The sequence below is a fragment of the Chaetodon auriga genome, chromosome 2, assembly GCF_051107435.1.
Source record: "Chaetodon auriga isolate fChaAug3 chromosome 2, fChaAug3.hap1, whole genome shotgun sequence".
Taxonomy (NCBI): domain Eukaryota; kingdom Metazoa; phylum Chordata; class Actinopteri; order Chaetodontiformes; family Chaetodontidae; genus Chaetodon; species Chaetodon auriga.
Window position 1 is genome coordinate 12,591,302 of NC_135075.1, and position 13,128 is coordinate 12,604,429.

A 13,128-nucleotide genomic window follows, 5' to 3' on the forward strand; every position below is an offset into this window, starting at 1 on the left:
ACTTGTCTCTTTCTTACCCAGGTATGCTGTTGCTCTAAGCCAAGGTCAAAGCTGGCTAAATGCAATTTCTCACCCCTCAGTCCCTTTTAGTTGATGCCAGCTTATTTCATTCATAGCTAACATGGCCTTACCTTGCCAGGGGACAAGGCACAGTCAGGTGCCCATTGCTCATTTCTGCCATGGTCCAGCATATGAACTTCTGAATGTGTGTGTGTGTGTGTGTCGGGGGGGGGGTTTGGCTACCAGCCTGTTAGCCTGCTGTGATGTTGGGCCCATGTGGAGGATTGGAGACTGAAGCGAGAGACAGAATTTGGAGTGAATGGCCTCCGTCCATAACCCATTATGGCAGCGTGTGTTGTTATTTGACTCATACACAGATACTTAGCTGATTACTGTAAGAGCATTGCATAGACGTTATGGGAAAGTGTCTTAGATGGATTGCTGTGGATAGACCAGCAGACATATGGAGAGACAGAGGGATGAGAAGGTCAGCTGGAGGCAGAGAGACAGTTGATGGTTTTATGTGCGGAATCACTGCAGACAGCTGATCCAGGAAATCAATGGGAGTACTGATTAAATGGGAAGCAGGACAGAAATGCCTACTGCGGCTCAATAATCAAAAATGGTGCCTTTCAGCTGCACTGTGCTCGTTTTTCACAGAGCAGGTTGGTAATACAGTAACTCTTTGATGAAGAGACTTTCATCAATGAAAGCTTTAAGATATAAGAAGATGTTCATTAGTGCTGAAGTCATTTACATTAAGATGAAAAATTGCGGTCAAATTAGTTATAAAAAAGTGCATTGACTAATTAGGAAGCAAATCACTAATTACTGTAAATACATCAGAACAGCTGACATCTCTTTGATGCAGACATTCATGGTTTGTGCCCCCTCTGGGTCAAATCTCGCGATTGGACTTCATATTTACTGCTAATTAACATACGTTAGCATGCTAACATGCTAAACTAAGATGGTGAACTTTTCAGATTTAACACTGTGTGGTATATAATCAACCAATTACAGCAAATTCCCAGTTTAATAGAGGACATTTCCATCATTTCAGACACATTCTCAAGTCTATCAACAGCAGAAATTCTATTGGCTGAAAGCTCTTTGTGAGTCATAATTGTCATCTAATCTCTTGGACAATCCCCTGATCAGTTGGCTTTGAAACAAATCTGTTTTTTTTTTCACGTCCACATTTTGTTAAATGTTTTTTTCCCCCAGTTTTGACCTCAGCAGCCACTGGACTGCCTCCCCTCCATCAATTGCTGCACCTCGGGGCCTCTCTCATTTCATCCCACAGTCACCGATATGCCCAGAGCTCCTCACCCAAAATAGGCCAAACCATTTTCCTGACTTCTCTAACGTACGACAAGCTTTGTGAATCGCCATATTGTCTGTCCTCCCCTGTTCTTGTTCTCATTTTACCTTTTCTCGTTACCTCTGTCTTTTTATTGGTTTGACTCTTTTAAGAGTTCAACAAGAAAGAGGCAGATACAGAGGGGGAGCCACAGGGAGGTAAACGGTTCAAAGAGCGTTAATCAGCTCCACCTCGGCAGCTTTGTATCAGGTGTACAGTCTGACAAAGGCTGCTGTCACGTGTTATCAGGACATTTCCAACGACATCCACGCACTTTTTGCCACATAGAAGAAGAAATATTGAATAATAAAACAGAACTGTTGAATAAAGTGGAAGGAGAGGAGTCGTTTTGGTGATGACTAGAAAATGATCTCGACAGAAAAGCCACCCAGGCCACATGTCTGTGAAGCTCACTGGTCAGCCATTAACATGTTAGCTGTGAGGCAAGTTGTAAAGGGGGGGGGGTCCTAAAAGGGTTCAAGTCTGCCTCCCTTCATAGAAAAATATTTTTTTTGTCCCTCTATTTATACATTTATCCAGATACTGTAGTTTTCCAATTAAGTAGACAGAGGAAGAGGGCTTGCGTTTCTTTATTTTTAAGGTAGTATTTTTTTTCCCCACAGTTGTAAACTTCTTTCTGAGTATCTGCTGAGTTATCTTGTCCCAGTTGCTATGGGAACATGACCGAGACGTGTTCACATTGACATTGATAAGAGCTGCTGGGTTTGTCACAGCAAGTCAGAGACAGGAAACAAACAGCAGGCGCTCACTTTCACTGGACATTTGTTTAAAACGCGTTCCAGGACATTGCAACTTCATACCCGCTTTAATTTTACTAATATAGCCTGTCTATGAAGAAATGCTCCCTAACAAACACGCACACACACACACACACACACACACACACACACACACACACACACACACACACACACACACACACACTCACACACACTGCTGTGTCAGTTGGGTTAATCCTAATCTGAACTCTGACAATGACAAAGCACTAATCGGAGGTCTGGTACAAGCAAACAGAACAGAACCAGATGGAGGCACCGTGCTCCTGTTTACGTAATATGTGTTGGGGCTGCTTGCATGAAGTTAATCTCCGTCAGAACGGGAGAGACAGTTCTGCTCATTAAGTAACACTATAAAACTGTGATGGCATTTGCTTTGTTTCAGGTGTGCGTTTAGTATTTATCAGGTTGGAAACATATAACATGATTGTACTCGGTGTGTTTGGTACACAGAAGTAAAATAAGAGGAACTCTGAGTGTTCATCATAAAGAAATGAATTTATAGTGGGTAATAGGACTCGGTTACTTCAGCATTGTTTCCCGTATGTTGGTAGCTGGTTTTCATTTACAGCTGAGTACACTGTGTACTGTATGCTTATGAATATGCACCGCTTGGAGTCTGGCAGCAGTTCAAGAAACAATCTCATATTCACGTTCATTACAAAATCTGTTTAGGTGACTTATTTGATAAATGGAGGCCACTGCTGGAAATGTCTGCGCATTATTTCATGGCAAAGTGCTGCTGAGGCTTATGAGAAACCGAGCCTGTGGTGTGTATGTGGAGCCAACACCCCAGCAATTGACAGTGTGGTGGGGCTGTGGTGCGGAGAAATCAGCAGGGATGCATCCTGCAGCAGTTTGGAAAACCACTTGGCTGCCACCGGCAGGCACGGACAGGCTTGGAATTAGAAGGCAACACCTTTTAGCACACTCAACGTTCTTCAGAAGAATCATTAAAGATGGTTGTCATCTGCAATGCAGCACAACAACATCTCCTCCAAGGTTTTTTGTGGAAATGTGAGTTTGTTTTAGTCAAGCTGCGTTTTCAGTCTGCAGGACTTGCTGTAATAACGTAAATGCACAAGGCTGCATCCATTTATTTCATGATAAATGTACAATGAACATGGATTCCTCCTGCCTGTCAACCTTCCTCCGCTGCAGACGTCGTGTTGCACCAGTATTGAGCTGTTTGACAATATTGTGTAACGCACACCGCTGCCAGTGGAAACTGCACGAGCACCTCGTCTGAACCAGCACTCATTGTATAAAGGAAATGAGGTGTGTGAGAGAGCAGGACAAAGGCTGCGATGACAGGTTTTACACCTGTCTCTGTGCTGAGTGGTTATTAATGAGTGGGATGACAACAGGGGGATATTAAGTCTCACCACCTCCTACTGTGGGGAAGAGAGGGGAGAGCACGGCGTCAGCATGGGGCAGGGTTTGGCTTCAGGATACAGACAGTGTTAATCCAGATATAAAAGTTATTATTATGATCCACCCATTAGTGCCTAGACAGTCTTATTTCAGCCAGTTATCCCTGGAAGCAGTGCTGCACAGATCAGTTCTCTGTTCATGCAAATGGTTTTCAAGAACTTGCAGTTTTTGTTGAGATGAAACAGACCAGATTCCACTGAGATGAACTGGAGATATGCATAATCCTGTCTGCAACGTTTTATTGATGTAGAGCAGCACAACAAGCAGAGTCCACTAACGTTCCAACCAACCAAAACAGTTAAGTTGAAGGCCATAAAAGCAAAACGCTGAAACGCTCCATCATTATAGGGGCTCTGCAGAGTCAGGTGATCTGTGGGTTCATCTCTACAAACCACCCTTTACGTATTATACGTTGACATTTTAATTATTGCCAGGGTTAAAAAAAGAAATGCAGCTTTAATGCCGTTGATGCTGTCATCTTTACAGCAGGCGGCTTTGGAAAACCAGTCTTTTGTTTGCAGACACAATCCCATCAACTCAGAGTTCTGCTTGATTGCATTCATCTGCCTCTGCTGCTTCACATCTATATGTATGTGACATGAATCAGGACAATGAATGTGTGTGTGGGTAAACTCTGTCTGGCTTTGTTAGGAGAAACTGTGGGACAGGGAAGGAAACTAAAAGACGCGGCTGTTGTCCTCATCAGTCGGGACAGTTTGACCTCTCTGATCCTCAGGGATGAGAGGATCTTGCGGGACAATGATCTGACATCAGTGCACTCGCTGCTTTGCAAAACCTGATCCTTAAAACATAAAATCAATTCTAATTTACAGCCTCTATAAACAGGATTGACTGTGTAAACATGGTTTTCTACTGTATCTTCCATCCTGTACCACTCATCAGTGTCTTTACAGCACAGTTAGCCACCTGTAGAGCCTTTATTCTCGACCTGTCAGCACCACCTTTCCTGGATGGCAGACTGACTACTCAGTCATCTGTCAACTGTAATTGGATGTGTTGTGTAATGGGAGGGGTGTGTGCGTATGTTTGCATTTAAAACAGTTGTTAAGGAACAGACACAATGTGTTGCATCGCACGCCAAATGATGGATATGTGTTTTTCCATTGTGAGGGCCATATTTGATTGATAGAAAGAAAGAGAGCCAGAGGGAGAGGAAGTGAGCCCGCGAGGAAAAGTTCACATCAGCGATTAGTCTCTGCTGTTATCAGGAGAGAAAGGAAATGGAACAGGCCCCTCTGCTGCTTCTGCCATTCAAGCTTTTGTCTGCTGTTTTCACTGGCAGCACAAGCAGAGGTGTGAGGACGAGGACGAGACCGTGGAGCCAAACGAAGAGCGAGATGGTGTCTTCCTGTACAGTGATGATCCAGCTAAAAAGAAAACACATGAGAGGGGAAGATGGAGGGGTAACGATGGAATCATCACTGATTGAGAAACTTGATGAGTGTGTGTGTTGTCCTCTGATAAATGGACAGTGTGTTAAAGGAAACATGGACGCAGAGACTGGCTTCCTCTGCTGGCTTTGAGCCAGAGGAGAGACAACAGGGCTCTGAAACACTCACAGCTCAAGAGAATACGATTAACTCTGTCTCTTTGTGTGTGTGTGTGTGTGTGTGTGTGTGTGTGTGTGTGTATGTGTGTGTGTGTGTGATGTGTCTGTACTGAAGTGTTTACATTAGGGAAATGAGCTCTTTGGCTATCACCGGCCTGTTCTTTGAAGGTTGAGTGAGCATGAACACACACACACACACACACACACACACACGCACACACACACACACAGGCGTTACTGGCCCTCACTGTCATTGGCAGTGATCACAGCGGCCTGATTTTATTGGTCCTCTGGCCTTGTTGGTAACGGACTTGGCATTTGGTCCTGGCTAGTTCCTGGATGGTGATGCAAATAGCAGGTCAACGGTTGAGTTTCAGGTGAGGGTTGCTGTATAATTGGCGCGCGATGGAGCATTAGCGTGTTGTAATCTGCAGTGTGCACACCACTTGAATAGCACTGTATTCCACTGGAGTAAACACAAACATATGCACATGCTGTCGTTGCACATTAGGAGTCTCTGAGCAGTGTGTGCAGTTCCCAAGGAAACGGGACCCTCCTAAAGTGTTCCAGCTGAAGGAAAAAAAAACTGGAAACTAGACTGAGACCCTCTATCTCTGTTAGCATTCATGGTGTGTTCCACTGTGTCCATAGTGAAAATATTGTGGTACCAGTGAAATGGTTCCTTCATCTGACAAATGGCTTTTTTTTTTTGTAGTATGTTGCCTTTTTAAAAAGCTTTTTCAGGAACTTAACATGTTTATTCTACATATTCATCAATATAACAGTCCTTTCAGATCAGTTCAGAATTGAAGCTGCGACACACCACAGCTACTTGTTTATTCTCTCATTGGCTTTTCTTTGAAATATTACAACCTTTTTCTATGAAAATTACAATTTTGTGTTGTGTCATTCCAATTTTTTTCTTTAATTTTCTCGTGAAATTATGACTTGAAATATAATGGCTTTATTCTCAAAATATTACTTTTTTATCCTTAAAAATTACAACTCACTCATCAAACTATGACACTTTCAAACTATTTACACATTTTAAAAGCTCAGTTTTTATCCCTGACAGTTGACCTTGTGGTCCCACATAGAAGATGAACATATTTTTCAACTATATCCTTTTCTTGTTTTATTCATTTATGCCAAAGTTCTCAATGAATGTGTTTAATATTGTCCATGTTTCATGATTTCCTGAACTACATCGGGACATTTCTGCCTGAAATGTGACCGTGCTATCAATGCCAGCATCCATCGCTTGACAAATGTAGATATTTAACGCAGCAGATACATTTCAGTGAGTGAGGTTTAGTACCCAGCCCTGCACACAAGCACCACCTGTAGTATCACATTGACCCTCTGAGGCTCTTTCTTGCCTTAAGCTGCCACCACCTGTGCTTGCAACACATAAGTGAGACCATCTTAACCTCAACTGGGCACAACATGGCACTCTCATTGTTGCACGGGGCCCAGTCTGGTACTGATCTGTCAGGCAGCAGCATCTCTGTCAGCCTCAGTGTGTTCTGTGATGTGAATGGTGGAGCCCCTCTGGCTTAATGGCAGTTGTGGGATTCCCTGCCGCTAACTGTTTCCACCTGCCCGAGGACAGACTACAGTCCCACAGAATTCTTTCCCATGCCAGGTATTAAATCAAACTGTGAATCTTCAGAGATGAACCTGGTGAGATTTGTTTTGTCACACCTTGATAGAAGAATGTGAAGAATTTTACGGTTTTAAATGCAGGAATCTGACGGGGGGAAGCGGGAAAAGGCCAGAAAGGTCGTGAGGACCGTGTTCAGTGTTCAGAGAGGTCTGCAGCCAAGTCACGCATTAATGACTTTTGCTGCTATCACGGTTTGATATGGCAATTACTGTGTGTGTGTGTGTTTGTTTGTGTGTGTGTGTGTGTGTGTGTGTGTGTGCAGATGTTTGCTTGTTTTGTTTTTTATGAGTCTGTTCCTAATTAGCACTATTGGGTTTGATAATTATTGTGATAAGTGAATTCCCCTAGAGTGTGTGGGTAATGAGTTTCTGACTTAGCGTGTGTGTGTGTGTGTGTGTGTGTGTGTCTGACAGAACTATTGTAGGTTTAGGGACCCTGACAAAGATTGGAGTAATGAATGGTGGTACCATGTGCATCTGTGTGTAAAGAAAGTTAGAAAAAGTACAAAAAAGTGAGGAAAACAGGTGTGTGTGTGTGTGTGTGTGTGTGTGTGTGTGTGTGTGTGTGTGTGTGTGTGTGTTGCTTTCGGGGGCTATGTTCAGTCCCCAGGGTATTTAAACCATTTTCCTCTTACTGTGCAAAGATGAGAAGAGATAGACGCCTTAATTTGCCGCATCAGGGATCAACAATCTGCTTCTCGCTGTTTCTCTCTACGCCTCTGTCTCATACACACATGTAATCGTGGTGTTATGGGCTATTTTTAGCTGCTAAATGTCTTTTGGTGAGTGTGCGGTCTGAGTCTGGATCTGTGTGTGTGAGATGTTTGCTTTTCCAATCAATGTTATGGATCCCATCCTTTGTTGGCGCAGCTGGCTTAGATGTTCACCCAGCTGAGCCGTGGTTCGTTCGTGTGTGTGTGTGTGTGTGTGTGTGTGTGTGTGTGTGTGTGTGTGTTTGAGAATTGATTATTTATAGCTGTTCCATTTCTTCTCCCTGTGGATCACTGACAGGCTGCCATTGTTGTTTTTGTGTCTCTTTGTGTGTGTGTGTGTGTTTTCTATTCTTTTTTGATGCAGAGCTTGTCAAGACTTTCCTGAATTCATCCTCTTTTCCTCTGAACGCTTTCCTCCTCTGTGACAGTGGAGAGGACAGTCAGAAGAAGGGTGTGGAGCATTAAATCTAGATCATTTTCATCGTGCGGTGTTTCTGTAATGTTTTAGATCAGTGTGTTGTTTCATGTAGAAAATATCAGAAAATGGTGAAAAATGCCCTGAGCAGTTTTCCACAGCTCAACCTGATCATGGTTTCTTGTTTTGTCTGACATAGAGTGGAAATTATGAACGGACAATGAACGAAGTGTCTGTACTGTGGCAGAGATTCGTCTGCAGGGACAAACTCTGCTGTGGCTGCCCAGTAAATCAATGAAGCGAAGCAGACACAGAAATCAGGAAACATATTGCTGGGATGTTTTTTTTTTTTTTTTTTTAAACTGTAAGTGTTGATGAAAAGTCCATTATCTTAATGAGGAAAAGACTGATGATTGAAAACTGTGCCTCAAAGAGACTGAGAGTAAATGATGTGACACTTAAAAATGTCTGTATATTTAAACTGTTGATGCGATATTCTGTAGTTTACATACCGTTCTTTCTTTCCTCCTTTCTTTCTTTCTTCCTTTCTTTCTTTCTTTCTTTTTGATGTCAAGTGTTACACCTGACACTTCTGACCTATGAATATTGCACACAAAACACTGAGAGAATTGAGTGCAAACAGAGAGAAAAGGAGAGAACGAATGCTACAGCTGCAGCTCACACACACACACACACACACACACACACACACACACACACACACACACACACACACGATGTTCGTCCTTTGTGCAGAGCACAGGCACTCCTCCTCTGCCGTACCCACTTAATGTTAATAATTGGCTTAAACAGCACTCATATGGGATCTGTGGTTTTAGATGCATTAACCTCAGTGTCAAGGTCACCTCCAGTAATAAAAGTCTGCAGGCTGCTCTCTGTGTCACACTGCCGGGGTTAATATGCTGCTGCTGCTGAATTGGTCTGTTCTAATGTCTTTAATTCATTCCTGGAAGTCCCTCATCAGTGACGCCTCAAGGCCTGAAAGAGGGCCAAAAAAAATGCTGTTGTCAGCTGTGTGTGTGTGTGTGTGTGTTTCTGCGGCACCAGAACTACGTGTGGTGAAGGGATTATTGTGAGTGTTGCTGGTGGGCGTGGTCCTTAATGCACGCTTCAGAGGACCCATGTGTGAAGTGAAGATAGTACAGTAGGTTGTTTTTGGACCGCGTGTGTGTACAGTATTTGTTTCTGGAGTTACTGTGTGTGTGTGTGTGTGTGTGTGTGTGTGTGTGTGTGTGTGTGATTATCCCAGCAGCAGCAGCTGTATGTGGTTGGGGATTTTTCAGTCTTTTTATGATTGTGTACAGTATGTGTGTGTGTCTTTGTTGCAGCATCCCATAGGGAGTCTCCGGCGCTGTCTCGGTGTGCGGGGGAGTTGATTTGCATCCCCTCAAGATTGAATGGGGAGGGGGTTAGCATGTGTAGAGGTGGACCCAGTGCTCTGATACTGCTGGCTCATGGTTTTTTTCCACAGCTTAAAGTGATTACCTCCCCACTGTGTCCACATTGTACCTCTGAAAGCCCAAGATTAACAATGCGCCGTGTAACAGATCTTCTGTTTTATGTACATTGCATTAGGTGAGAGCAAGTTCATACCATCAGTTTTCTCTGCGAGGTTTCGTGCCGGGCCGCAAGCAAAAACATGTCCCTCCTTTAACAGCTACCTCTCCACTTATCAGCCGTCTTGCCAAGTGAGACTGCCTGCCATTCTGCTGGCAAACAAGTTCAAGTGATGCTAAATTTAAATTCTTGGCCCTCATTCTGTCACTGAGTTCAGTGATGTTCAGGCGCAGTCGCTGCTTTCCTTTGGACTCATCTAATCAGGGATTATTTTACAACTGGGATGTCAGGTGAAAGCAATTAACTGCAGTGAACTACCTGTCAGAATGGGGGGCCCAGCAGAACCCTGAGTCCCGAGCAGCAGGATTAAGCAGCCGATGTAATAAGGACTCATCAGCCGCAGTCTGACTTAGCGCCATCAGCCGCCCTGCTTGCACTAGTTTTTCTCAGAACTTTTCGTTTTCTGCCTGCTCACTTTTCCATGTTCTCTATAAACAGCACAAACAAGTGCGCTGTTGTTGATGTATGTGCTTTGTCCTCAGGGTTGTTCTTCAGTTCCAGATTTCTCTTTAGTTCCACACTATAGCCTTGTTTGAATGTCCTGTTTGTCTGTTGTGAGTCAGACCACAGATCTGAAGTCAGCTCCTCTGACCTGCACCAGTCCACGAACGTGGCGGTTCATTGAACGCCCCTTTTAGATAAAGCTGTGTTTGAGGATGGTATGAATGGGTAAACACATGATATAAGAGCAGCGTTTGACACATGCCTGACACCGCTGGGCTTTGAGGAGACCTGAAGCTGCACAGTCGAGTGAATTGAATCGATTGCATTGTGGGTAATTTAGGCAGCAGGTTTTGACAAGGATGAAGAGAGCGTGGAATAAACAAGATGATATCTGTGGTTCTGCTGCATCGATTTTCTTCCTCACTCAAAGACTCAAATTTAGTGAGCTTGGACTCACAATAACTGCAGTGGACTCCAATGGCAACTTAATGGTTATTAAAAGTTTCCATTCCACTCCAGTCATTGTCCCAGAAACATGAGAAACAGAGGTCACATTAGTTTGGATTTATCGTGCCAGAGCTGTCTTTGATTCAGTGTCTACTGTAATAAATCACATTTCTTAAATAATTATCTCACAGTCTTGGTTGAGATTTGGTTACATTTCCATTATCCTTTCATAATGTGCTCTCATTTTCTCAGTGTTTCCTGTTTACACTTTAAATGATCATAAGTTCAGAGCCTCTCAAGCGTGTGCATCGGATGGTCATGCCTGATTTGTATGGTGCATAAACACATCAAAACAGTAAGGCTCACAATCAGCGGCCTGTCTGCTGACTTGTGCAGCGGCGCCATCTTTGACTCATGATGATATGGTGTTGTATCCGCTCACTGACCGTCTCCCTCCTTTTCTGCTCTCAGGATTCGTCCTCAGATGGCCAAGGAGAAGATCGAGGGCTGCCATGTGTGCACGCTGGTCACACCCGGAGAACCTCAAGTCCTCCTGGGAAAGGACAAGGCCTTCACCTACGACTTTGTGTTTGATGTGGACTCAGAGCAGCAGAGCATCTACCAGGCCTGCGTGTACAAGCTCATTGAGGGCTGCTTCGAGGGCTACAACGCCACCGTCTTTGCTTATGGTCAGGTATGACACCAACGTTTGGATTTTAATATCAGGGGTTTTCAGTGATCACTAATAAAATAGATTCATCATTTTGTGGTCGTCATGTTTTTTTGTTTTATTAACAAGGTCTGAGTGATTAAATTAGATATGTGCATAGTATAAAGCAGAGCTACGGGGGGATTTATAGCGGGACATTGCTCAGTTTAGCTGCTAATACGTGCATATGAAAACAAGTTACTGTACATGAATACAGGATGTGTGATGTCTGGGAGTGCACAGTAAATGGGGTCTCGCCGTGGTTGATGTCTTTCAGACGGGTTCAGGAAAGACCTACACCATGGGGACGGGTTTTGATGTGAACCTGACCCAGCTGGAGCAGGGCATCATCCCGCGGGCTGTTCACCAGCTGTTTGAGGGAATCCAGAACCGGAGGGTGCGAGCTCAGGAGACGGGCGGCCAGCCACCTGAGTTTAAAGTCAGCGCCCAGTTCCTCGAGGTGGGCGACGTACTCGTGTGGATGTAGAGCACGTGCAGAGCTCGCACAGTATTAATTTTCCTGCTTGCAGTCGTACCTGTATGTTTGTGTGCGCGCTGGGGTGGATGTTGGTCCATATAAACTCTAACCAGATGGGACAAAACAGGGAGACGAGAGGATAATTCCCCCCTTTCACAAACAGGAAGTGACAACCCAATGACAGATGGGCAGGAATGTCTCCCTGTGCTTTGTTGGTCCTGATTAATGTTGGCCATTACCTCTGACATTATTCCTCATCACTGCAGCATAGAAGATGGATAAGAGCGAGGGATACGAGGGAGGGAGGGATGCTTGTGTTGGAGCAATGAGATAATATGACAAGTAATCATTTCCTCCAGAGGTTTCTGGCAGGCAAATGTTTGGGTTGTCTATCGGGCACAGAATATTGTATATGTGGGTGTGTGTGTGTGATCTGATTACCTGAATAATCATCGTGTAATAACAATTCTGATACGCAGTCATTTTTCTTCCTAGCTTTCTCTTCTTTCATTCTTTTTTTCCTCTCTGTCCTGTTCTCTGTATTTAGTATGTTTTTTCTACGTTCTCAGGTCAAAAGGTTATCTCTGTTGATGGTAAACAGATGCCTCTGTGTGTGTGTGTGTATGTGTGTGTGTGTGTTTGACGGTGGGTGGGAACAGCTGAGCTTTCAGCTGACCTCTGTGGCCCTTGGCCCTCATTGGTTTCTGAGAGGTCATTCTTTTGACCCGTGTGTAAACAAGAAACACAGCTGTGAGAAAAGGGAATACATTAAATCATTAAGTTTGGTGCTTAAGTTATGCCGTAGCCTTGAGTATCTATAAATTGTGTCTGTGGCTTCTGCTCGTTGCAGTTGTACAATGAAGAGATCCTGGACTTGTTCGATGGAGCCAGAGATCCAGAGAGCCGGAGCAGGAAGTCCAACATCAAGATCCACGAGGACGCCAGCGGCAGCATCTACACCACTGGAGTCACTTCCAGACTGGTGCATTCAGAGGAGGAGGTGGGTGCATGTGTGTGTGTCATCTGCAGACATGTAGATAATTAGTGGTACTGCATTGGGCCAACTGTTAAAATGTGGATGAATGAGGACTGCTTGAGGCAGAGCATGGGAACTGCCAGAGATCCCCAGCACCCCGAAAAGTCTGGCAAGAACCATCTGATGGTCAGTTGTCAGGAACAATAAATAGGTTGAGGGGTTTAACATGCTGCCTCAAAGCCATGAGGCTATTTTGTGTGAGCAACACTATTCCAGCAGAGTCATAGATGTCAAGCAGGGGAACAGATCAGCAGTGAAAGTGTGGCAGACAGAGGATTTGATGGGTCAAGAGTGCAGGAGGAACGTCTGCAAGCAGAGATGTGATGAGCCCGTGACAAAGAGGTTAACAGAGGTGGCAGGTGGTGATTTAGAGGGAGGGCTACAGTAAATGCTGGCCAGGAGAAGGCTTAGCAGATTGT

The 13,128-nt window shown here is 44.3% G+C and overlaps 1 protein-coding gene across 8 annotated transcripts in view; it reads left to right on the forward strand.

Moving 5' to 3' along the window:
- Positions 1–13,128, forward strand: part of kif21b (kinesin family member 21B) — a 60,134-nt gene that overhangs the window by 10,834 nt on the left and 36,172 nt on the right. For all 8 annotated transcript variants that reach the window (XM_076754876.1, XM_076754893.1, XM_076754916.1 and 5 more), the window contains exons 2-4: positions 10,958–11,180; positions 11,473–11,655; positions 12,524–12,673. In XM_076754876.1, coding sequence (XP_076610991.1) covers positions 10,958–11,180; positions 11,473–11,655; positions 12,524–12,673 — 556 coding nt within the window. The remainder of the gene's footprint in view (positions 1–10,957; positions 11,181–11,472; positions 11,656–12,523; positions 12,674–13,128) is intronic.